The sequence below is a fragment of the Neofelis nebulosa genome, chromosome 18 (genome assembly GCF_028018385.1).
Source record: "Neofelis nebulosa isolate mNeoNeb1 chromosome 18, mNeoNeb1.pri, whole genome shotgun sequence".
Taxonomy (NCBI): domain Eukaryota; kingdom Metazoa; phylum Chordata; class Mammalia; order Carnivora; family Felidae; genus Neofelis; species Neofelis nebulosa.
Window position 1 is genome coordinate 28,699,676 of NC_080799.1, and position 25,787 is coordinate 28,725,462.

At 42.5% G+C, this 25,787-nt stretch overlaps 2 protein-coding genes across 31 annotated transcripts in view; one reads left to right on the top strand and one right to left on the bottom strand.

The window, feature by feature from the left end:
* Positions 1 to 1,633: 1,633 nt before the first annotated feature.
* LYRM1 (LYR motif containing 1) lies at positions 1,634 to 23,373 on the bottom strand. 9 transcript variants are annotated; one of them, XM_058711631.1, is made up of 5 exons: positions 21,556 to 22,231; positions 12,134 to 12,272; positions 8,221 to 8,380; positions 3,802 to 3,894; positions 1,634 to 2,674 (listed from the first exon to the last, which is right to left on the bottom strand). In XM_058711631.1, the coding sequence occupies exons 3-5, from the start codon at positions 8,377 to 8,379 to the stop codon at positions 2,558 to 2,560; spliced, it is 369 nt and encodes a 122-aa protein (XP_058567614.1). In that variant the 5' UTR covers position 8,380; positions 12,134 to 12,272; positions 21,556 to 22,231; the 3' UTR covers positions 1,634 to 2,557. The 9 variants fall into 9 exon arrangements, with proteins under 9 accessions (XP_058567614.1, XP_058567613.1, XP_058567612.1 ...); XM_058711630.1 differs by lacking the exons at positions 12,134 to 12,272; positions 21,556 to 22,231 and adding an exon at positions 23,259 to 23,373; XM_058711629.1 differs by lacking the exons at positions 12,134 to 12,272; positions 21,556 to 22,231 and adding an exon at positions 22,730 to 22,831.
* Positions 22,419 to 25,787, top strand: part of DCUN1D3 (defective in cullin neddylation 1 domain containing 3) — a 39,031-nt gene continuing 35,662 nt past the window's right edge. For 12 of the 22 annotated variants that reach the window (XM_058711604.1, XM_058711599.1, XM_058711606.1 and 9 more), the window contains exons 1-2: positions 22,894 to 23,060; positions 24,703 to 24,806. The gene's annotated coding sequence lies outside the window, so the exon portion shown is untranslated. Of the gene's footprint in view, positions 22,531 to 22,892; positions 23,061 to 23,267; positions 23,364 to 24,702; positions 24,807 to 25,787 lie in introns of those variants that run through there. The other 10 variants (XM_058711611.1, XM_058711615.1, XM_058711613.1 and 7 more) reach the window with 7 other exon arrangements.

The window sequence follows — 25,787 nt, forward strand, 5'->3', positions numbered from 1 at the left end:
CCAAATCTTGCCAGGAGGCAATAAAGAGGAGCAGTCTCTTCCAACTCAAAGCAGGTAGCTTAATAGTTATTTTTTCGAGAAAGACAGTTTTTTAATTTTTACTTTTTCCAATGAGGGAAAGAAAATCAGAATGAAAAGAGAGCTGAAACTGCATTATCATTCCAAGTAAGATTGTTGGTCATGTGAGATGGAAAGATGGTCAGGATCCCAACTGCCTGAATCTTGGACTGGTTAGGTTAAGTTGTATTGTAAGTTTTAAGGCAGTGAGGGGGTGGCTAAGAGAACAATTGGATTTTAATTAGTTGTCTAACTCCCAGATTCAGCAACAAAAAGCTGAAGGAGGCAGGGACTGACTGTTTCATTCCTCAGGGGTCAAGGGACAGAATGTTTCTGTATGACGGATTAAATTTTTGTAATTTAAAAAATTTCCTCCACTTTGAAAAGAAAGAGTGCCCTAAATTTGAGGTCATTTTCTACTGGGGCCAATGGGGTATATTTAATGTTTCCCCCTGGAAAGAGCTGTATGTTCTTTCAGAAATCCTGGTGAGTTAGAGGCTGGAGTCTTGGGGCAGAGATGGCCAGAGATCAGTTTGGTGAGAAGCTGCAGTTCCTGCCAATAAATAGTGCAGCAGATGACATCAGACAAACATTGTCACCAAGCTAGTCATTTCTCTTTAATGTGTTGGGTAAAGAATTTTCAGTCCTTGTCAGTATTGGAAGAAAATTTCATTGAAAGAGGGGATGTAGGGAAGATAGGTTTGGCCTTTAGAAGAACCAAGATGGAGATTTTATAGTCTTGGAGAGAAAATGGGAGAAATAAAAGCTATTATAAACATTGTTCATATGAAAGTTTTGGTAGTAAATTGGTAATTATGTTACTGTGTAATAGGACATGCACCTTTGCAAAGGAGGCTAGTCATATAAAATTCACAGTTAGGTAAGATTCCTGGCACAGAGAAGATACTCAGGAGGCTAGCTAGCAATTAGATCAACTTCCATTTTGGAAGAGGCTGGGTGGGAAGGTTGGTTTCTTCACTCAACAGAGTTAAAGACAAAAACTGCACAGTCAAAATCACCTTGAGTTACTTAGAAAAGGACGAGGACAGAGATAGGCAAGTCACGTCTCACTTGGTCCAGCAGAGCCAGTTTTTCCACCAATTTGAGAATAGATCACTGTTTCAATGGTTGACCCCCAGATGAAGTTACTTGACTTGATTTCACAGGCCCTATGTTGCATGACAAAATGTGTAAACACTAGAACCACCTCTGAACAGGGAGATGCTTCCACAATGAGACCAGATAGAAGGAGAGTTACTGATGGAACAGCAGATGTCTCCCAGTTGAAGCCAAGCTGGGGTTTATGTGGCAACCATGTTAAATATGCATTTGCTATTACTACAGTGATATATTTGTTCTCCACATCATTGCCAAACTCTGCGATACTTACCCTCAGCATTAAAGTGTATGCTTCTGCTCACAGGAGCAGGCTTTGAGATTGAAATATAATGCTTACTTTGAATTAGAGGAGCTGTGTGACAAGAGAATCCTAAATCTAGGTATGGGCTGGAAGTTACCATATGCTACTTCTGAGGGTCTCAGAGCCATTTTGGAAAAGAATACAGAGAGACCAAAATCGATAAAAATTTGTTTTTATTGGTGATGCTCATTGTCTTTGGAGGTCAGAAGGAATGTTAACAAGGTGTGTGTGACTTGCCATGGGATTCCACACATGCAGGAGTATAAATCCTTTGTGTTTTGAGTTCTCTTTGTGCCATTGCTGTTTAGACATAATTTGAAAACCAGCTTGGCCCTTGTACTTCCTAATTATGTTAAGATAAAATATTCATAATGAATGCAGTATGAGTTTCAAGTAAGCCTTTCAAATCCTAAGTGGATCCTAAGTAATCACAGGCTTTAAGATAAAGTAAACATACGCATTTACCTAAGACAAGTACTTTTACGTATGTATATGTCAGGGGCAGGGTGTCATGTAAAATTTCCATGAAAAACCACGATAAATCCAATGATGCACTTTTTAAGGGTAGTTTATCTGGAAACTGGGATGGTCAAAAGACAGCAAAACATATACAAAGAAGCCCACTTTTAAGCAAACCTTTGTTTTTTAAGCAAAAATTCGGGAGAAAGAAGCCAAAAAATATTCTGAAGGCAGTGTAGAGTTTTATGGTAGCTATGAAGACTTTCAGCAGCTGGCTGATTTCTTCCTATCAGCTGACATGACTGGCAAATGACATTTCCATGAAAATCTTTGTCATCCTTATCTTCCTTCTACAGGCCTTGGCCTTGTTTCCAAAGATGCTTCAGTGAGGGTATATAAGGTCCATGACCTCTAGGGTTAGTGTCATCCACTTTAGGCAACAAGACCCTGATGAAGTGTCAGGATGAGTGAGCACAGATCTTGGGGTGAATACCAATATTTTGGAGGTTTTTAAGAAGATATTTAAATTTTTACCCCTAATCGAAGAGAAGGGTTTCATCATCTGGTTTACATTCAAGATCTAGTCGGCTCATCGTTCTGAGAAATAAATTTTCTTCTGGGTTAGGAAATCTCATCATGAGACTTGAGATATACTGGTTTGGAAAGTTTCCTCAGTTTTTCCTGGCTTCGAAGTCCCCGGCCTCGTAGTGGGGTGAGGCCCATTGGAGGCAGATGAATCTGAATAGGAAGAATAAGAATAATGATAATATTAAGAATTATAATCACCAGAGCAGCTTATTCATTGAGGATTTACTAAGTACCGTGCTCCCTGCTAAGCACTAAATCTACGCTGACTCATTAATCCTTAAAATCCTTACACACATTAATCCTTACAATAATCTCATAAGGAATTAGATAATATTTATAGATGAGACAATGGAGGCTCAGAAGTTAAATAACTTGCTCAATCTCATATACACATTAAGTGGTAGAGCCAAGATTTGCATTCCAGATCGCATTCCAGAGCTTGTGCTCTTCTTTGTCATACTGCCTGCATGGAAGGAACAATGACCACAGATCACATGGTGAGATGAGAATCCAAAGAAGGCGAGAAAAAAAGTTTGGGTAGACAAAGCTATTCTGCGCAGAGTGGAAAACTGGGAGTAATCTAAATGCCTACTAAAGAGCTGCTGGGTAAATTATGGTATATTCTTGTAACAGGATCCAGTGGCAACCATTTAAAAAGATGGGAGGCAGAGATGGCCAGGACAGATGACATAAACTAAGCAGCAAACAGTATGTCCAGGATCCCATGTACTTTAAGAAAACGTAGGTACACGAATATAGAAAAAAAGACGAGATATTACCAAACTATTAGGTTGAGCCAATACCAGGTAAAATTGCTGTTTTTGTATTATAGGTTAAGAGTAAAATATTGGCAGTTTCATATAGTGCAACCGAACAGTTACAGTGGTTACTTCCACAGGGTGAGAATTTTGGACCATTTTCACTTTCTACCTCATGCACTCTTTTAATGATATTAACAACAAACCTTACTTTTATTATAAGGAAAATAAAAATACTTCCATAAAAAAGGTGAAAGTCAAAAAGAGAAAGCTATCTAAATATGGGCTAGCTTTCCCTTCTATATGTGGGAAAGTTGTATGAGTAGGAGAAATCAGGCATTCATTGACATTTTAGCTTGTTGTGATGGGTTGGCGGCATGCAAGGATAGCTTACTTCCAACATGCCTCCCACACAAGCTCTAGACTGCTCGACAAACACTGGCCCTCTTGGTACACGTTCTTGGAAATAACTGGGTTGGTGAGGAGAAGTACCCGCCACATGTTAACTGTCACACTTACTGGCCGTGGATAAGGAATCTGGTAATGCAGTCCAATTTCAATCCTTGCTGTGCATTCATCTATACACTGTTTAATCAGGTCTGTGTCTGTGAGCTATTAAAAGAGGAAAACAGGTGAGGTTCTTAGCATCTTTCTAATGCTCCTTATGTAGAGGTGTACATCATCTTCAACTTTCTCAGCTCACCAGCCAGTAAATTCAATGCTGATACTTTGAAAAATCAAAAGCAATTTAGTATAAAATTTACTGTGGATTAAACTTTTTAAAAAATTATGGCAATAGGTAATACCTGCACACAGTAAAACATTATTCAAATAACACAAAAGGATATAATATAAAAACAAAGTCTCCTTTTTACCCCTCTCACAGTTCCCCCTTCTCAAGGACCACAATTATTGGCAGTGTTTGTCCTCCCAGGGATATTCTATGTAGATAAAAGCATATGTGTATATATATACTTTTTTTTTCCTTACACACAATAGCTCTCTTTGTTCTGAACTTTGCTTTTTCCCCTAACAACGTGTAGCTCCTTTTATATTTACACAGAGAGGTGCCCATTCTTTTTTTTTTTTTTAATGTTTATTTATTTTTGAGAGAGAGAGAGAGAAAGAGAGAGAGAGAGAGAGACAGAGCATGGGCAGGGGAGGGGCAGACAGAGAGGGAGACATGGAATCCAAAGTAGGCTCCAGGCTCTGAGCTGTCAGCACAGTGCTCGACGCGGGGCTCGAACCCAAGAACCATGAGATCACGACCTGAGCCAAAGTCGGACGCTTAACTGACTGAGCCACCCAGGCGCCCCAGAGAGTTGCCCATTCTTTCTAAGAGCTGCACAAAATTCAAACATAAGGCCGTGTTATAATTTAATCAGTCTTTTCCTGATGGATATTTAGGTTATTTCCAGTTTTTTTCCCATTATAAACAATTCTGTTATGGATCCCACTAAAGTTGTTTTTGGCTTACACGCAAATATATCTAAAAGATAAATTCCTAGAGAACTGCTGGGTTAAAGGGTGTATGTTCATGCATGTTTAATTCTTCAGATATTCCCTCTAGATTCAAATTACCCTCTAAGAGTGTACCAATTTATAGTCCCACCAACACCCTGATGAGAATGCTTCTCTACCTCCTCTCCATGTGGATCAAACTTGAACCCAACTGTTTCAGCAAGTGCTGTCCAGAAACCCCCCAAGTAAGATATTGGAGAATGATCCACTTCTTATTTTGAACTGTAAACTGCCTTGTTCACTGGTAAGGGGAAGAAATGGCTTTTGAAATTCCCAAATAGTCAAATTGTGGTAGTCCAGTTTCAAGTAAAGGGATGACAAATTCATTCTAAAAAACAGAACACCAGGTAGAAGGGGAGAAACCCTTACATTTCAAGGATGGAAAATGAGTCAACATGTGGCTCTGCTAAGAGTTTGCAAGTGGGCCTCAAAGCAGAGCTGGGATTGCACCAGTCCCAGATGACACCCACAGTGACGTCTGGGCCAGCAAGGCTTGGAAATTCCAAGGGCGTGCCTATTCTATGGCACCTTTTGGAGCAGAGAAGAGTTCTAGGAACTGCAGTGCACAGAACTACAGCTGGGTCCCCTGGGGCAGAGGGTCTGCTTTCTGACCTCTGCTTCTCAGAAGCTGTTGCTCTGATGTCCACATTGGGAATAGATTTCCATGTTCCCATTTGCCCATTAGGATTCAGAGCAATTCATGAGATACCTCTGAATTATTATTAAAATCTCACAGCAAGTGAAGTTCTAAGAAACGACTTAACTCTGCGTAAGGGACTGGGGAGAAAGAAGCCCGTCATAAAGATACGTATGGTTAAGGGGGCTGAGGGCTCCTGGGACTGCAGCTGTCCATTTGAACAAATCTGGGTTAGAGCTCTCCAAATTCAGTCATTCATTGGCTGCCTTCATGATTCTGCTATATCCACACACCATTTATACTAACATTAAGCTTTCTCTTTAAATGTACTGTCTCCTAAGCATAATATTTGTGGCGTTATCTGATATGCTATTTTCTAACACATGGCAAAATACGTATCTTAAAAACCCATGTACCTTCTCCCCAGACACAACAAAATAATCTTATTTATGTCACATCACTGGCACATACACTTCCCTCTGACTCACACCACACTGGGCCAGCCCAAGCTGAGGCAAAGGAAGGATTGATTACTGCCATAACTGAAAACCCTAAGGGCCTTGATCAGTCCTCACATGAGTGAGCCTGAAAAGGTTTACTGGGCACATCCTGCTATGATATCTCTCCAACACCGGGCTAGACACTGTGAGGCCATGATTCTTGCCTTCAACTATCAAGGTTATTACCTGGGCAGAACAACTCTGATGCATAAAGCTACAGAAAAGGCATGGAGGCATGTAATCAATAGGGCAGTGACTGCTGCAGACTGCTCTAGAGGAGTTCAGAATAGGTCACTGTCACAGGGTTGAGTGAAGGCTCATGAATTTAGTGACAACCACAAGGCAGGTCCCATGGGATATATAAGAAAGTATAAGACATTGTCTCTTTGCTCGAGGAAGTGGCAGTCTGGTTGGGGAGACCACACCAACATAAATGAAACAAACAAGAAGGAATGTGACCAACTACATAGGGACAGGCATAGGTTATAGTGGTCTCCCAACTTTTTGATTATTTACTGCTTTCAGTAAAAATTTCTGAGCCCATAGCTCCTATACATGTACTCATACTGATTTATAAAATATATTAATAAGTGCATTAAATACATCAAAAACCTTATAAGTATACACCAAATACACATTTTAATTTTTTTTTATTTTTTAAAGTTTATTTTTTTAGTAATCTCTACACATAGTGTGGGGCTCAAACTCACAACCCCGAGATCAAGAGTCACATGCTCTCCCAGCTGAGCCAGCAAGGCACCCCATGAACAGACATTTTTAAAGGATGCAATAAAAAATAAAGAGAAATAGCACTTGCAGTATTTTATTTCCATTTCTCAGAGAACTGTTTAAGGACTTCATTGGGCATATACATTGTGATGTGTGGCATGGAAAAGTTTGGAGAAGCTGGAGGAAGGCTGGAAAGGCAGAAGCTTCATGAGCAGGTTGGTTTTATGAAGCAGACAGGATTCAGATTCTGAGATGGGGAAGATAGTGTTGTTTGGGAGGGTTTCTTTGTAGTGCTTACCCCAATTGTAATTTTTTAAATTTCTAACCATCTAACTCTGAAACATCTTTGAGGGATCCTGTCTTGGTTTTGCTCATTTTATGTCCTCAACATCTAGTCCAATGTTTGGCACATGGTGGGCACTCAAATACTTGCTGAATGAAAGAATGAGAGCAGAGAGTTGCAGAGTGGTGATGGGAGCTATGGCAGAAATAGGCAAGCTGGAGAGGGGAGGCATCCTGGTGGAAAGAGGTGTTCTGCTTTGGATCGTTACACTTGGTGTAAGGCCCTTCAGGAGGCTGGTGAGGGGCTGAGGCTGGGTTTTCAGATGTGGGAGCTGAAACCATAAAGTGGTTGCACAGTCTCTGGGCCTCAGTGCAGAGGGCTGACTTTCAGAGGATCCTTACAGCTGGCAGGAGGGTGTGTGGCAGGAGGGTGTGTCCAAAAGGACACAGAGACAGGGGTCAGAGAGGAAAAGTAAAGAGAGTGGATTGTCAGGAAGTGTCATGAGGGGAACAGTGACAGCATTGACTTCATGAGATCAGTGAGAAGGAGGCAAGAAAAGTAAGAAGCTGAAAGCCTCTTTCCATGCTTAGTGCCAGGCAGTCTTTGTAAGAAGCTAAGAGCCAATGCTTTATAGTCTGTGGGATGGGTCACATCAAGCCTCTTACAAATGGTTTTTGGCTCCCTGATGTCTAGGTGTGCAGTTCCGTTAAAACTACTTAATGGAGGCCCTTTCTTACCCAATTCTGTGGTCTCAAAGGGCAAACTCACTCTGCTAGCCAAAGAGGCTTGAGTTCAGAGTGAAGTTGTGAAGGGAACCCTGTGTCTTTATCCTATTCTCTTTCTTCTGAATGGGTTTACACTTAGAGGCCTTGAATAGTTTATGAGTTGAAGAAAAAAAAAAAAGTTTAACTGTGCACCTCCTGTGGGAGGGGCCGGGAACAGGCACAGTGATTGCGAACTGCTCCTCCCCTGAAAACCCTCACTGGCCTGGCTCCTGTCACCTGGCTCATGGGGTCTTACGAGGACGAGGACGCTAAGACACTGACAGGCTGGACTGAGACCTGAAACAAATGACGAGAGGAACCCAGGCTGGGCTCTGCTTCCCAGTAGTTGGGCAAGCTAGCTGGGCCGTGCCTCTGAACCCTTCCTGCCCCACACTCTGCCACTGTGACCTGTGCTGCTCAGTCCTCTCAATTTTAGGACGAAAAAGAACAAGTATCACAAGAAACTGCCCTCCTCCTTACAGTTTCCAATTGGGGCCTACTTACATTTTTGTTTTTCTGGAACAGCGTTCTGGCTTCATTTAATATGTACTGTTTTTCTTTAATGGTGTCTTCCATCTGCCCTGATGCCGCCTGCCATTTCCTCACAAGCCTGAAAATTCTGCGGTAGAGGCCAAGAACTTCTTGTCGTGTTGCTGTTGTCATCCTCAGACCCACCAAAATAGAAGAGGGGAAATTTGCATGAAAATTCAATTTGACAGTAGGCAGCTAGGCAGATGTACATTTTTTTTAATCAAGCTTTTTAATTAGTCTGGAAATAATTGCTCTTTCTCAACAGATCTGTTTGGTAGCATTGCCAGAACGTGCTATAGGAACACCAGATCTCTCTCAGCCGTGCTGGTATATCCCCCCCATGGTTCAGAGTTCATGTTTGCTATGATGGCCATTTTTACAAACATGGCAAACCAAAATTCAAATTTACTATACTTTAAAGCAGTAAATTCTTTACCAGAATATCTTGGGAATGATGCTTTTAGTGTGTATTTTTATAAGATTGCAGTACTTACCAGAGTGCCTGGAAAAGGCACATTTTGAATAACTAATTTTTTTTTAGTTTATTTATTCTAAGAGCGCGCATGTGCAAGCATGAGCAGAAAAGGGGAAAAGATAGAGGGAGAGAGAATCCCAAGCACGCTCTGTCTTGACAGCATGGAGCCTGACGTGGGGCTAAAACCCATAAACTGCGAGATCATGACCTGAGCCGAAATCAAGAGTCAGATGCTCAACCGAGCCACCCAGGTGCCTCCAAATAACTAAAATTTCTAGTTAAGTAACTTGAGTTTAATGCAGGGATCTCAAATTCAAGCACATCCAGGGTCTGGCAGGTAACAAAATGAGGGAACCTGGCTAGGTAGAGACAATGGCCAGGAGAGGACATCCCCCCGTCCCCCCAAAAGGGACAGTTGCTACTCAGGATCAGGCAGCTACTACCATGGAGAAATGAGGGCCTAGGAATGCCAGATTTCCTGATAGTTTAACAGTAGGTAGCAATCCATATTTTTTAAATGTGAAATCTCAAGACACTAATTCATTCTTTTCGAAAGTGTGAGTATCATGAAAGCCAAACACATTGAGTCTGCAGGCTCAATTCTACCCAGAGGCTGGCAGGTTGCAACCTCTCTTTTAGTTCATCATAACCTTGTTGAAAATATTTCTCAAAATTGTTGGTCTGCTTCCTTGTCCATGTGAGAACCATATAGTAAGTATAATGGAAGATCTTGCTGATGATGACTAAAGAGCTTGTGGCCTCTTTGGGTTTTTACTCTGAAACATCAGTTTTAATTTCAGGAAACTTGGCTAAGTGAGTCCCAACCTAAGTATATTCCCAAAGCTAAATGCATTCATTCATTCATTCATTCATTCATTCATTCAGAGAGAGAGAGAGAGAGAGAGTGGGAGGGGCAGAGACAGAGATACAGAATCTGAAGGAGGCTCCAGGCTCTGAGCTGTCAGCACAGAGCCCAACGTGACCCATGGACCATGAGATCGTGACCTGAGCTGAAGTCAGATGTCTGACCAACTGAGGCATCCAGACACCCCATATGCATTAAAAAAAATTAAATTCCTGTCATTTTTATTTTTATTATGAAATATTTCAGATATACAAAAAGATATAGAGAATATAATTAAACAGCCATATATTCACAATGGATCTTAAATAAATTATATATATATACCCCTACTGTATCACTTCCAGTCAAATTTCCCTTCCTCTGTACTAGAAGGAACCACTGTCCTGAACTTGTTATTAATCTTCTCACACATATCTTTACACTTAACATTCTATAGTATTGCTTAGCAAGTTTACAAACCTTATACAGCTGACCCTTGAACAATATGGGGCATAGGAGCACTGACCTCCACGTAGTCAAAAATCTACAATAACTTTTGACTCCCCAAAACTTTACTAATGGCCTACTGTTGACATGAAGCCTTACTGAGAACATAAGCAGTCAACGAACACATATGTATGTATATGTATCATATACTATATTCTTACAATGAAATATGCTAGAGAAAGGAAAATGTTAAGAAAATCATGAGGAAAAGAAAATATTTATAGTACTGTTCTGTATTTGCAAAAGAAATCTGTGTCTAAGTGGACCTGCATAATTCAAACCCATGTTGTTTAAGGGTCAACTCTCTATGTAAAAGGTATTATGTCCTTCTGCAACTTGCTTTTTTTGCTCATGTTGGTATGATTCACCGATGTTGTTACATGTAACCCTAGCTCATATATTCTCAATACTGCAATTCAGTCCCAGTATATTGTCTCTTCTCCTGCTAATGTTCTAATGATGGGACGTTAGGTGTTTTCCTTTTTCTTTCTCTTTTTACTTATGCAAAAACTTCAGACTATGTCTTTACTATTTACTACTATATCTAAAAGAAATTCAGGGAAGACAGAAAAAAGAAGTCTCAAAACTAGAGGATTCTGATTAGTCACATTTTAGAGAATGAATATATCGTACTGTCTTTAACAAAAGGGTAGGCTGGGAAGACAAGAACACATCTGGTGAGTAGCAGGGCCAGGCACTGGAACACCTCATGAGTACTGGGCTTTCCTCAAACAGGCTCATCAGGATGGGGAAGTAGGCTGCTCACTGCCCTTTGGGAAGAGGACCCATTTCCAACTCAAGGTGGAGGTGTAACATACGGAGACTGTATGCTTTAGGGTAGTCCTGAGCTCCTGAGGACTTGGGCAGCTAAATGCAGATAGGAGCTGGGAAGAGTGAGTTCATCTAGAAGTTCTAAGTACCTGCAAGGAATTTACCTTAGAATTTCTTTTGAATAGGATTGCCTCCCTGCCCCCTGACCCTGGTGACCTTTCTTAAGCAATGAGTAATGAACCAAGGCTTAATCACTTGCTGAAAATGTTGAAAGCACTGCTTCACCCAATTCAAAGTTAAGATGAAAGTTATAATCAACACCAATTCTGATGTCCATGGATACCTCACAGAAAAAAATGCTTAGAAGAAATTCATAAAAACCAGGAGAGAACATCATTCTTTGTGGCTAATCGTAATAAAAACCCATGAAATGATGACTTTTCCTGGTAAGGAAACAGGTTTCTGAGTTTCTGGTTCTCCCTAAAACTCCATGGTTTCATATGAAAATACGTGAGTCAGTTCCTGTGAGGGGCATAGAGTCTGTAACTACGATTAATGATTGCTTCACTTCCTTAACAGATGAAACGTCTCTGACTGCATGACACTTGAGGAAAGTGACGGAGGTATGGCATATTAAAGCAGTAGCAACCTTCTCCAAAGCCTTTGTTTTTTTTCTATTCGAAAAAGCCACAACTTCAAACTGTAACTGGTCATATACCATAATCGGATACACAAGCCCTGCAATTAGGGTACTCAAGGTCATAGGCAGTACCAACAATCAGTACTTAATAGGTCTATTTTCAAAACACTTTAATTAACATATACAGTGTTTTGAAAACTAATCCTGAAAGGGAGATTGATATCTCCCTCTCCACCATCAGGTGACCCAGAAAACCCAAGTCTGAAAGATTTCCGGAGAAGGGTCTAAAGCTGTATTCTCCATTGTGCACTATTAGCAAGTCTAGCTTAACGCTTCCCAATCTTCAGAGAATAGGCAAGAAAAGAAAAATGCCTCCTTTGTTGTTTTCTTACTGGATTTCTTTCGGTTCTTTGAGGGAATCACATTTTTCTTACTGTAGGTAGGGGTATACACGCATGCTGTTCCCTCTTTCTAGAAGGCTCTTTCCTGACCCTCTCTCTTTTACCTGACCAACCCCTACTCATCCTTCAATTCCCAGTGAAAACCTGGACACCTCAGAGAATCCTTCTCCCTCCTGTCACCACATGCACTGGGTCAGGTCTGTTGAACCTTCCCATGGATTCTTGAATTTCTTCTTTGTGGTACTTACCACTCAAGTAATTATGGTTTGTTAGTGCCTGTCTTCTCCCAATTGATCCTTACGTTTATGGGGACAGTTACGACATCCATCTTATTTACTGCTCAATTCTTGGCACCTACCCAGGTCTGTAATTGGTGTTCCACAAATGCTGAATAAATAAAAACATCTCATGATACAGAAAGCTTGGGATTCTAGAAACAAAACTGACCATATAAAATTTTTTTTTTCCAAGCTCTTTCCCCTTTGGTTTATATTTTTGTCTTTGTTCCTAGGAAGCAACCTGTTTAGAAAAAGTGCTTTTTCCCTAAGAGTGTTCCTTCCTATGGATTCAATGACTTGAAACCAACATTTATTCCTCCGGAACTATCAATGATTTCTCACTACTGATGCAAGGCTGAGATGGCTCTTTTCTTTACTAGTTTCATGGGTTGATCCAATGTAATGAGGTCTGCTGGGATTTTCCCACAGGCAACATGAGAAATATCAAATTATTTAGAGGATCACATTTTTAAAAAAGATTTTAAGTAATCTCTACACTCAACATGGGGATCGAACTCACAACCTTGAGATCAAAAGGTGCAGGCTCCACTGACTGAGCCAGCCAGGTGCTCCTAGAGGACAACTGAACCAGTCTCACTCAACTGGCCATGAAATCTACTCTTACAGAATTTTTAAAGTTTTATAACTTTGACTATGAGATTGACATTTGGTCAAACTGTTTCACTTTACTTCCTTAACCCCAAAGCCCCAGAATGAGGAAAGGTAAGAGATATGAAGTGTTCCTGGGAGGAAACGTGACTAGAAACTGGCCTTTTCTTCTTCTTCTTTTAATGTTTATTTATTTTGAAAGAGAGACAGAGAGACAGAGAGAGACAGAGAGAGAGAGCGAGCACGTGAGCAGGGGAGGGGCAGAGAGGGAGAGGGACTCCCAGACTCCATGCTGTCAGCAGAGATCCTGACACCAGGCTCGATCTTACCAACCTGATCTCACTATCATGACTTCAGCCGAAATCAAGAGCTGGACGTTTAACCAACTGAGCCACCCAGGTGCCTCGAAATTGGCCGTTTCTTAAAATCGTACCCCATATATACATAGTACCAAGAAAAAATTCACAACTAAGCATCTTCCAAGTGAAGCCTGGGCCACTAAGAAAAGGCTGATAAATGTTGCTGCTAGCGTGGTTTGGTCTCTGGTCACAGTTGGGAGAAGTTTTCCCGACAGCAGGTGTCCCAAAGATTGGTTGGGGAGGTTATTTTTTGGATGTACAAGTATTTTATAATGTACTATAATAGCCTATCAAACATAATTTAATAGCATGATTTTGATTTCACAGCAATAATATAGAGCTTCTTTGAGATGAACGTATTATAAAAGTTTTTTTTTAATGTTTATTTTGAGGGAGTGAGCATGCACAAGCAGGGGAGGGGCAACGAGAGATGGGAAGAGAGAAGGGGGAGAGACAGAGACAGAGAGAGAGAATCTCAAGCAGATTTGGTGCTTCACCACAGAGCTTGATGTGGGGCTCCAGCTCATGAACCGTGAGATCATGACCTGAGCTGAAATCAAGAGTCAGACACTTAACCAATTGAGCCACCCAGGTGCCCCTGTATAGAAAAGTTTTTAAAGCTGGCCTAAAATATGGGTAATAATAGTAAAAATTGTGATGCAGAGTGTGAAATACACAAGTTTTAAAGCTACAGCTCTAAGGCACCCTGCAGGGTCATGCCTTGGTGTTTATTCTATCATCCACTTACAATGCTTGCTTTCTGCTAGTTATCACACCCCATCTACTAGATACCTATTTGCTCCCAAGTTTTTCTGCGGCCCCCTTTTCTCTGCTTCTCTCCTAAGCCAGCTATTGATATTTTGCTATTTCATTGTGTCTTTTTCTTCACAGTCTCTGAATTCCTGCAGGGCTCAGACTGTTTTGCACATTAGAGTAATTATAATAATACTACACTTTGCTCTGTACTAACTGTGCTAGAGGCTTTGCTAGGTGCTTTATGTATGTTAACTCCCCAAATCACAATTCTATAAGGTAGGTAACTACCATTACCCCTTTACAAAGCAGAAACCTGATGCAAAGAGAGGTTAAGTAACTTGCCCAAAGTCACATCAGCTATATTAAGAGGTAAGGCTGGAGGCACCTCTCTGGCTCAGTCACCAGAGACTCATCTCAGGGCTGTGAGTCAAGCCTCAAGTTGGTTGTAGACCTCACTTAAAAACAAAACAAAACAAAACAAAAAAAACGGGGCATCTGGGTGGCTCAGTCGATTGGCATCTGACTTCAGCTCAGGTCATGATCTCATGGATTGTGAGTTCAAGCCCCGTGTGAGGCTCTATGCTGAAAGCTCAGAGCCTGGAGCCTGCCTCAGATTCTGTGTCTCCCCTCTCTCTCTGCCCCTCACACACTCTCACTCTGTCTTTCAAAAATAAATAAACATAAAAAAAAAAAAAAAAAAAAAAAAAAAGGTGAGCCCAGGATTCAAACCCAGACCCAGACAGTCTGGAGTCCAGCCCAAATGTTTAATCACTAAATAGGATGCTCAATCTCAGTAAATGTGGTTGAATGTCTGTTAACTGCTTTAAAGAGCTTGGCTAGTTTGTGACAAAGGGAACTCAATTTTATTCCCTTCCCACAAACAGCAAAAAACCATTGTTTTGCACCTTGATATGAATAACCTTTTAATAAGGTTTTCCATATGCCATCTGCCCTTGCCTTTTTTTTTACATTTATTTATTTTGAGAGAGAGAGACTGTGAGCAGGGGAAGGGCAGGGAAAAGGAGGAGAGAGAATCCTAAGCAGTCAGTGCGAAGCCCAACTCGGTTCAAATTCATGACCTGAGCAGAAATCAAGAAATGGACACTTAACTGACTGAGCCACCCAGGCACACCGCCCCCTACTCCTGACTTTTTTAAAAAGTTTACTTACTTATTTTGAGAGAGTAAGAGTGTACATGAGTGACTGGGGGAAGGGCAATTGCCCTTCCTTAATAATTGTGTTGCACATCAGCACCTTAAAAGATGCTGTGCACCTGGCAGGACTGGGCTGCTCTTCCATTCGCTATGGCAACTCTGTTCCATCACTCCAAAAGGAGTGGACATCATAGAAGACTCACCAGGGCTCATTACAGTGCTACCACTCTGCAGGCCTTACTGGTCCCTCCCAAGCATCTATCCTTTCAGTACCCACTGGGACCACACACAGGAGATTCTAGGGATACACAACCTTGATAAACAAGCAGCCTTAGTCCCTGCCTTCCTGAAGCTTACATTCTAGTGGCCAAGTAGATGACATACAAGAAAAACAATTTCTGATGGTGGTATGTGCTCTCTAGGAATGAAACAGTAATAGGATTCAAATGAACAGAGGCAGGGTTATTTTATTTTGGGTAGTTAGTGCCATTTGAGTCCTGAATGACATGAAGGAGCCTGAGCCTATTCAAGGGAAGAGTTAAGGGAAGGGTGGTTCAGGAAGAGGGTGGCAATCAACAAAGGCTAAGAGGTGGTAAACAAGTCAATGTTAATGCAGCAAGAACCTGTGGGGAAGGTGGGATCACAGGTGAGCAGAAATCTAGGACGGGTTTGGAGCGTAGGCCCTGGAAAGGAGTTCAGCTTGTAATCTAAGAACAAAACAAAAGGAAGACATTGGCTGATTTTAAGCAAGCTGGAGTACCATGGTCTAATTTGCATTTATTCTATCCTTTAAAAATATTTTAATGTTTTATTTTTTGAGACAGAGAGTGAGCAGAGGAGGGGCAGAGAGAGAGGGAGACACAGAATCCAAAGCAGGCTCTAGGCCCTGAGCGGTCAGCACAGACCCCCATGCAGGGCTCAAACCCGTGAACACAAGATTATGACCTCAGCCGAAGTTAGATGCTCAACTGACTGAGCCACCCAGATGCCCTTAATTTACATCTTTTAAAATGTGCTGGATTTGGGGGCACCTAGGTGGCTCAGTCAGTTGAGCATCCAACTCTTGGTTTCATCTCAGGTCATGATCTCAAGGTTTGTGAGATTGAGCCCAATGTCAGGCTCCACAGCCTGATCCACAGTGTGGAGCCTGCTTGGTATTTGCTCTCCCTTTTCTCTCCGCTCCTCCCCTGCTTGTACTTGTGCTTGCTCTCTCTCTCTCAAAACAAACAAACAAACACTAAAAAAAAAATGTGCTGGATTTCAAATTGTATCTTGCACATGGTGAAAAAAGTTTTGCCTAATGCCACCTAATTGACAGGAGATTTGGGATTAAGAGCCAATAAACCTAGATGATTATTTCCCTGACCAAGAGTTTTCCCATTTTTATTTTGGAGTCAGTAATGGGGCAGTAATTAATCTCCTAAAACCAAACAAAACACACCACCTACTCACTCTTCTACTCCGTGATGAGTGGAAATAGTGAAAGGTCTGGGTAGGTTCCAAGAACCCACTCTATACAGCACGTGTAGACACATGGCATGTTTAGGTTTGGCTTTTCAGGATGTCTGCGTGAAGATATGCTAGTATTAGGGGATTTATCCACTTCACCCTTTCCCCCACCTTTGGAAAGACCATCACAGCATGAACACTGAGGAGTTTAAGAGCAGAGATGAAAATTCCTTCTCCAGATGAAATTTATAGAAGTATGACTCTGGTCTCAGGAATGTCAAAATTCCCAGTGTTGGACTCTCATGAGGCTTTGCCTTCTACTTAAGAAAAAGTGTTGCAGTATAAACAAGGGACAGAAAAGGCAATGGGAATTAACTGACTTTCCAGCCCCAGGCAGAAGGAAAGACTCTTGCCATTCTTTCAGTATCTGCTCCTGGGTGGAATTTTTCTTTTTCTCATCATAACTAATGAATGTAATAGAGTTAAATTTCTCTCCCAAGTACTTTATGATTGGGTGGGTGGTGGAGACTATGAAACTCACCCAAATGAAATCACTGTCTCGTGTGTTCATTGTGCACCCATGCTGGCCGGTCCCGGTCCTGCTGCCCAATCTCCTTAGATCTGGCACCCCTTCTTTTTGCCAAATGAAGGTCCAAATTCACACAACTGAAATATTCTTTCTTTGCCTAGCTGTTGATTCTCATTCTTGGATTTCCATTACTTTTCATAGGGTGCCATCTTCATGCTGAAACAGGTTCAGTGACTCTGCTATGTGTACTCCAGGCACCTCCAGCACACTTGTATCATAAGTTCATCCTATTCTAGTGTAATTTTCTGGCTGGCTTACCTTTCTTCTTCCACTGTGTGTGTTTTGGGGAGGGAGAAAGAAGGTTGGGAGTATGCCTCATTCATCACACTCGTAAGACTGGGCACAAAGTTGGAGCTCGAAATATATTTGTTAGAAGAATAATTCATTTACACACGAAGAATAGTCACCAGTAATGTCCATTCTCATTCTGAAACACACACAGTGGTTATGTGGGCCAGGTTTCCCAAGTGAAGACCCTAGAACATTTAAAAATACTAATTAACCCTCACAATGATGTTTTCAAGAGTGGTGCTGTGGGTGTCAGGTTTGGGGAGGAGGCCTTATCAGTTCCATCCTTACAGTTATAATAATGTAACCCATACTCTTAAGTTCTTTAAAAGCCAGTAAGTGTTGGTCCACTGGAATGAAATGATTTACTATGTTTTCATGAAGCTTAGAACCAAACAGATAGAAAAAATATGGCTCGGACACATTTTCTCTTGGGAAAAAAAAAAAATCCTTCTTGGGAATAAGATCTATTGCAACCAAATGATCGGGGATCAAAACCAACCTCCAAAATTGTTATTTGGAGCAAGCAAACAGATTTTCTTGCCCAGGAAAGCAGAGGACAGAATGATTGTCTTGGTTTTAGGCATTCAAAGTTTTTCCACATATGTAAGGAACAGAAGATAAAATGCAACTATTGAACAAATGGGTTCTGGAATGGTCAAAAGTGGGTTTCAATCCTGACTTCACCACATTGGTCAAGTCTTCCTGAGCCTCAGTTTCTGAAAAAGTGAAATGGGGTAACAATAGAACCCTCTTCAAAGAGTTGGGGTAAGGATTACTCATGAGATAATCCATGTAAATCACTTAGCATTGGGAGCTAACAAAGGCAAATGTTACCTAAATAGGAGGAAATAAAGGAGGAACAATGACGCCTCTTTTATCTATGCTAAGCTTTGTCTGCAGAGGTGGGAAAAGAAGCGTGTTGCCTGTTGGCAAATTTATTGCTTTGTGATACTGATGGATTTTCCTAAAGCTGTTTCCCTCTGATCATTAATAATCCCTGTACAGTAAAGGGCTATTGTTCTTCAGTATAAGCAAATAACCCAGTCAGATGCACTGCTTATCTTCAGACCACAGCACATACTTCTTACTGGAAATATAATGCAGGTGCCAACACTGAAGGCATGACCAGACTTCCTATTTTTCTTCCTTTATCTCTTACTCCTTGCTTATCCTTTGGCTTGTTTTTCTCCTACATCTCTTATATTTCCTACTTTCTGGTGTACACCCATATCCTATACAGTATCATCCTTACCCAAATCGAATAACATTCAAGTTAAGCTGTGCCCCACACATCACTGCCCTCTATCCCCCACTCCTCTCAATTAACAGACAGGCAGACACACACACCCCACAGACTTGTTTCCTGTCCTGGATTCAGTTTTTGGTTACTAGAATCCAAAAAGGGAAGTGTAATGCCACACACTGTTCTCCAAATCTCAGGATATGCTTGTGTGGTGTACTTAATCATACCACAGCTATTCTCTGAAACAGCATCTTTTTACACAGAAAGTGACAATATGGTGTGTCAGAGATAGGAGGCAGGGAGTGGAAGGTAGATCGTGTTTTCATTTTACTTAAAGGAATAGAATTAGGTTAGGCCCTGTAATATGGGAAATCTCCAGAACACAGGGAAAAACCAAAAATACTGATGTCTGAAAGGCTTCTAAATTATCCAAAACAAAATCATATGAGGCAAGTATGCTCATTCTAAATATACCAGCATAGGAGCATACACAAGATTATACTTGTAAGGGGGAACTCCAATTAGGCTTTTGTAACCAAGAGAGATACAGCTCTTTTTCCCCTCAGACAAATTCTAAATGGAAACCAAGTTTCTGCCCTTCAATTCAAAAGAAATGGAAGTATTTGTTTCTTTATCAGCATATTTTAAGAGACAAAAGTAAGGGTCAGCCAGAGGGGGTAAGAACCAGTTAGCAGAAGTAGGATGAGGTGTTAGATGTGTGTGGGGGTGTGTGTGTGTGTGTGCTGGAAATAGATGAAAACTAGGTCAATGCTAAAAATCAACCCCAGTCATTCATTCATAACTACCCAGAATTTCACCCCTTCATAGGAACTAGGAAAGTCAGAACAAGAAACACTTAAATTTAAATTAGCATTTAAATCCTCCTTTGTGATAATTTCCTAGGGAAATGGATTAGGAAACTGACAAAAGGGCTTTGGTTATAACATTAGATACAGCTGGAGTTTTCTAGCACCTGACCCTTGATCCAACCATCTGATGAATAACCTCACGTTGAGTAGTGGTCCCTGCCTTCACAACAGTTTCCAAATACCCTCCACCTATCAAGTAACTACCAAATGAGCAACTTTTCTCATCTGCAGAGGCAACAGAGCTCCTTACTAGACAAAATCCCTTGACAGCAGGAGCAATGACTGTCCATCCTTATGTTGTGTGGAACTATTTGCACCCAGAATACCTTCAAGCTCCTGCAGTTCAGTGCTGACCCACAGAATGTATTTCCTTTTTACTTTATTTATTTGTTTATTTATTTAGAGCATGAACAGGGAAGAGTGGCAGAGGGAATTAGAATCTTAAGCAGGCTCTGTGCTCAGCGCTGAGCCTGACCCAGGGCTCAATCCCACGACCCTGAGATCATGACCTGAGCCAAAATCAAGAGTTGGATGCTCATCCAACTGAGCTATCCGGGCACCCCCACAGAACGTATTTCAGTGATGGAAATATTCTATAACTCTGATGTCCAGCAGGGTAGCTAGCCCCTGGCCACATGAAATATGGTTACTGCATCTGAGACACTGGCATTTAAAAGTGTATTTAAGTACCTACATGTAAAAAATAAATAGCAACATGTAGCCAGTGGCTACTGGGGAACAGCACAGTTCAAGACCAAGAACTGCAAATCAAATGCCCACAAGGGTCAGGCAGACAGCTGAAAAGAGAGGAGGCCTTTGGCACTGAGCCACATACAAAGGGGGGGGGCGGTGGCGGGGAGAAGCTTTATTGGCTCCAGGTGTGTTGCCAGATTCTTTTTTCAATGAAGCTGAAAATCTGGATTTTGAGGTCTAATTTTTAAATGTTGGCAAGTCAATTTTAAAAAGAATTTAAATTTAAATCATTTTGGAGGCTGAATGATATGTTTGTAGGCAATAGCTGTATTTCCATTTGCAATCTCTAATTTAGGCCAACCCCTTCAGCTCAAAGAAAAAGACCTTCTCCAATGAATGCCACTGCTGATCAGTAGCAGATCCAAGATTGAAACCCAGGCCTTCTGATACTTCTGATATTCTTTCTAGATTTTATGAGATTAACCATATCTAGATTGTGGCTGGCAGTGGCAGCATCAGCGGGACAAAAGCCCCTTTGTCAGAGCTGCTGAAGTCCATGACTGATACCTTATGAATACAGTATTCCTACCTATATAACCACATATTGGGCCCTTTGGGCAAAGCTCTATACTAGAAGCAAGACACAAAGAAGAAATAGCCCACAGGGGAGTCAGACATAACAATTAACAAGCAAAGTCAGGCTTGCTGTAATGGACACAAATCACCTGCACACAAGTCCAAAAGCAATGACAGCTGGGGGAGGAAGGGAAGGAAGAGATTTGAGCCAGGGCTTAGAGGATGAATAGAAGCTGGCTGGTGGGTGAATGAGTCTCACGGATTATGAGAGTGAGTCTCACTATTGTAGGATATTAAGGGATCCTGCTTTTATCTCTGAGGCCTTATCTGTGTCAAGTCTCCTTTGCTGGCTTCTGTTCTTCTCCAGGGAATCTCTGAATGTCTCTAAAAACTCCTGTGTATTTTCTCTGGGACTTTTCCCCTGACTTGTATATCTAACTTCTCCGACATCTTCACCTGGATGGTTAGTAGACTTATCGAACCTAGTATATTCAAGAGAACTTAGGATATTCCGTTCCAAACAGTTTCCCCTTAGTAGTCCTCCTTGGTTCCTCTTCCTCCCATACACTTCACACCCAATCAGGCATTAAGTCTTGCAAACTCTACTTCCAAAATGCATTCTGAATTTAATGATCTGCATTTCCACTGACAATACTTCTTGGCCTACTGTAACAGGGTCCTAACAGTTCTGACAACTTCTACCCTTCTCTGTCTAGCAACCAAGTGATTTTTTTTTAAATGTAAATCAGGTCAGGTCACTCCCCTTCTCAAAACCCTCAGGTAACACAACAGCCAAACCCTTACCTTGGGCTAAAATGCTGTGCTTGTTCAGGCCCTGCCATTTCTCCATCAAAGACCACTTTGGCCCTTGTTTGTTCTGCTCCAGCAACCTGGCTTTCTCGCCGTTTCCTTCCTCAGAACCCTGTCCGTTGGCTCTTTTCTCCACCTAGACAGTCCATTCCCTAGCTTCTTTCTTTTCTCGAATCTCTGTGAAACCCGGCCTTCTCTGAAGAGCTCTACCCCATTTTAGAGTGGCCCTCCCCCCATCTACTACCACTTCATCCGGTACTATTGTCTTACTTGCGGATATCTTCCTTCCTGATTTACATTTTAACTTTAACTTTACATTTTAACTTTCTTCCGGACTCGACGTCACCGAGCAAGGCCTCCGTTCTCGCTCTCATTTGTAAATCGAGGCAATAAGAAGCTAGTTCTCACTATTCTAGAAAGTCTCCGTAGCTTGTACGGGCCCTCGTTTGGGTCAACCTTCCCCAGCTTGACGCCTCTCGCCCCAGAATAGCCCCTGTTAATCTCCTATTTATATTCGGGGATCCAAGCGATTCAGCAAAGTTTGAGATGGGCCCCAAATCGGCATCTCAGAGTCCCCAAACCAGGCCTTCCCTTCCTGGCCTTCGGGCCACTTCCCAAGGCAAGTTCTCGAGGCCAGGGGCGACGACATCCAGCCGCCCTCGCGAGGCAGGGGTCACACAAGCACGTCTCTTAGCAACGTCGCACCCCCGCCCCCACCCCACCCCTGCCCCTGGGGAGCCAACCCCTTCCCCCAGTCTCCCGCGCCAGGAGTCAGCGTCTCCATCCCCTACACTCACTCTGCGTCAGTCCTGCCTTCCCCCACCCACAGAAGCGCCGCAGCCTACCGCGGGCTAGGAGGAGGCGGCGCCAGGAGCCTAGCTGAGCCGCGGGCGACGGAGGTCGGGCAGGTCCGGTAGGCCAGGCCGGACCAAACCACCGGGAGGACCTCTGTGGGAGCATTAGTTCCAGGTCGGGAGTAGCCACGAGTCTCCCTTACACTTCATACTGTAGCTCATATTCCGCCGTATACAAACAATATAGCCAACTTCATCCTCTCCCTAGTTTCTCTTTACCCCTTCCGCTATCGTTCCCCCCACTCTAGTCAAAAAAATGGTCCAGCCCAGCACCTCCTAGCCCTCCCTCCTCGTCGCTAGGTCTTTGCCCTTACTTGGCTACAGCTTCGTGCGTCTTTGCGTACGTCGTGACGCAATCTTCCACCCGTTCCTCCCCGCCCCTCTTCAATTCTCCCTCCTGGAGTCGGCGGCCTGCGGGGTTACCGGAAGTGATGATGCAGGAGGCGATGGAGGGGGCGGGGTTTGGGGGCGGCTGCCGCCGGTGGGCCGCAGATGAAGAGGAGGCGGCGGCAGTGGTGGAAGAAGAGGCGGCGGCGGCGCGGGTAGGGAGCCTGGAAACGCGAGCGGGGATGGTAGGTGGTTTGGACCCGCCGGGCCGCCGTCGTTTCCAGAAAGGGTTTGACTGGAGGAACCTCTGGAGCAGCTGTGAGTTTGGGGGGGGGGGGCTTTTGAGGAAAAGGGGGGAGCATTGAGAGATGAAGGGGCGGGGGTTGGGTACCTTCGAGAAAAGGGGGTGGAAGGGGAGGAGTGGAAATCAGCGCCTTGTCTGGACTGGTCCCTTTGGAGGAAGAGGCTGTGAGGGGAGCCTGTGGCGTGTCAGCCGCAGGGCTCAAGAAAACTTACCTACGGTCCCTGCCTCCCCACCGCCAGCACCCCTCAACCTAGGCCTGGGGATCTGGGGGCTGGAGCTGCCCTGGAGAGGGTGCAGACTCTGGTTCTATGCCCCGGGTAAGCGCCGTAAGGTAGGAGTCCAAGCGGGAGGTGGTGGGTGAATCTCCAGCTCCCTCCTCCCTCATTTCACTCCCCACCCCCATCCTTCTCTTTAATCATTAACAGCCCTGGAATTAAGGGGCTCAGACCTGAAGGCCTTTCTATGCACCTTTGCTACAAACGATAACCATCTGTGCCTGAGGTAATGGGGCTGGAAGCTTTGCCCGTGTCCTGTATAGGAAGTGGTACGGGGTGACAAATGTATTGTTTTTTTTCCATTCCCTTTCACCCCTTTTCTTCTCCCATATACACCCCTCGTTTCCACTTCAGTTCTCTGTGGCTAGGTGGTAATCATGGTGGTTTTTCTTTTTTCTTTCTTTTTTTCCCCCCTTTATGTCACTTGGTACCTTGATTACCTCTTTCGAATTTGGTGTTCAGCCTTTATCCCAGATCTTACTGCAAGCTTTGTAATACTTCAGTTACAGGCTGTGTCACATTGGGAGTACCTCTGAATGCCTGGTAGCTCCAAATTAAGATGAGCATTTTCTCCTGTGAATACTGGAATTCCTAAGGCCTTGCAAGGATTCCTAAATGGCATCATAGCCCAGGAATCAAAGTCTCTTGTTCTAAATACTTTATGTGTGAGGAATTTACATGTTGTCAACTCTTTCCAAAATGATTTGATGTTAGGCTAATTCTGGATTTCTGTGTTTCTCTCCACCCACACTTCATGATGCACTTCAGAGAACAGAAAACCCCATATTACTTTTTTGTTTCTGCAGTTGGACAATAGGTTTTTAATCTTTTTCTACATTTGTTGGTCACACAAGTCTTCAGTGGTACATATGATTTGTGCTGATTTCCATCTTATTTAGCTGATTCTTTGTGTATAGGTGGTCTTAAATGAGAAAATGTGTGTTGTTTTAAAGAAGAATACAAACCAATAACGGATGTGCAAAAATTATTTGAACAAGGCAGATAATGACTGGAAAGATCTCTTTATGGATGTTCTCTTGGCTTAAAAAAAAAAATCAAGTAGTGCTCTTTTAGCTTGTCTTAGAAGTTTTAGAGTGAAATGTAAGAATTCCTATTTTGGTGTTGATATTTTCTTTGGAAATCTGTTGAATGTTGAACTGTGTTTTCTGAAGAACTTTAATAGATAGTGCCTAAATATTAGAGATCCTTTGATTAGAAAGTGTCCATAAATCCGGGCCCTCTATAACTGAGTTTATATGCATATTGCTAGGAGAATTATCATAACGGGTCCCATCCGACTCATTAGGGCTTTCAAGCCTGATAAAACAGAATATTTAATGCCTTGATTGTACAAGTAACAGCTTGTTTATGTGTTTCACAGAACTGTAACAAAAAGAATGACTACTGTTCTCACCTTAATTGATTTGGAACCATTGTATAAAAAGTCCAAAATGCATTCATTCAGCAAGCATTATTGACGAGCAAGTAAGTGCTAGCCAGTATTTTGGGTTCTGGGTGGGCAAAGGTGAACACAATCATAAGGTCTGAGCTTTCATGGAGCTTACATTAGAGAGTGTGGGGACAGAGAATAAATAAGCAAATAAATCAGATTTTAATAAATGCTGAAGGAAGTAGAGTGATGTGATAGAAAGTGATTGGGATGCAGTCAAGGAAGACCTTTCTTGAGGAGGTAACACTCAAGCTGAGCTTTAAATAAAAAGAAGCCAGCCATGCAAATATAGGGGAAGAGCCTTCCAGCCTCTCGGACTAGCTAGTGCAGAAACTGGCTGAAGTGACTTTGGCAAGTTCCAGGGTCTGGGAAGAAAGGGGTGGGGTGGAAAGGGGGTAGGGAGGTGAGGGAGGATGGGAAAGAGGAGGCAGTAACAGCCAGAGCCTAGTGAGCAAAGAGGAAATGAAAAAAGTCTAGGTCAGAGAGGTAGAGGCTAGGCTCAGAACAGGTAGGCAAAATAAGAGCAAGAAGAAGGAAATAGAAAGTGATGCTCCTTTTTGATCAATTCTATTTCCTTTCGTAGAGTATTATCACTTACTGTTTTGCAGGTACTGTTGGGCTGTTGGCAATTAAAAAAAAAAAAGTTGCCCTGCTGAGAGTGGGAGAGGAGCCGTCTGTGGTCACCTGGGTCTTTTCTGGCAGATAAATGTCAAGCTGTGTTCAGAATTCAACAAAATGTTCAACTGAGAGCACACTTTTTCTCCTTAGAGGATTTTGTCTTGTATGCTGTTTAAAATTGCATAGTGGGTACCCTGAATATGTTCTAGTAAATGAATCCTCCTTTGCTTCCAGCTGTGTATGAATTTAGGGTTGAAGGTTGGGCAAGTGATAATAATATAACCCTGTTGGTCTACAAAGATGTCCATCAGGATCTAAGTTTGAAGTTGTTTTTTGTAGGGAGGCAGGTTTTATGTTGCAACACTTCCACTCTTGCCTGGTCTGCCTGATGACTAATA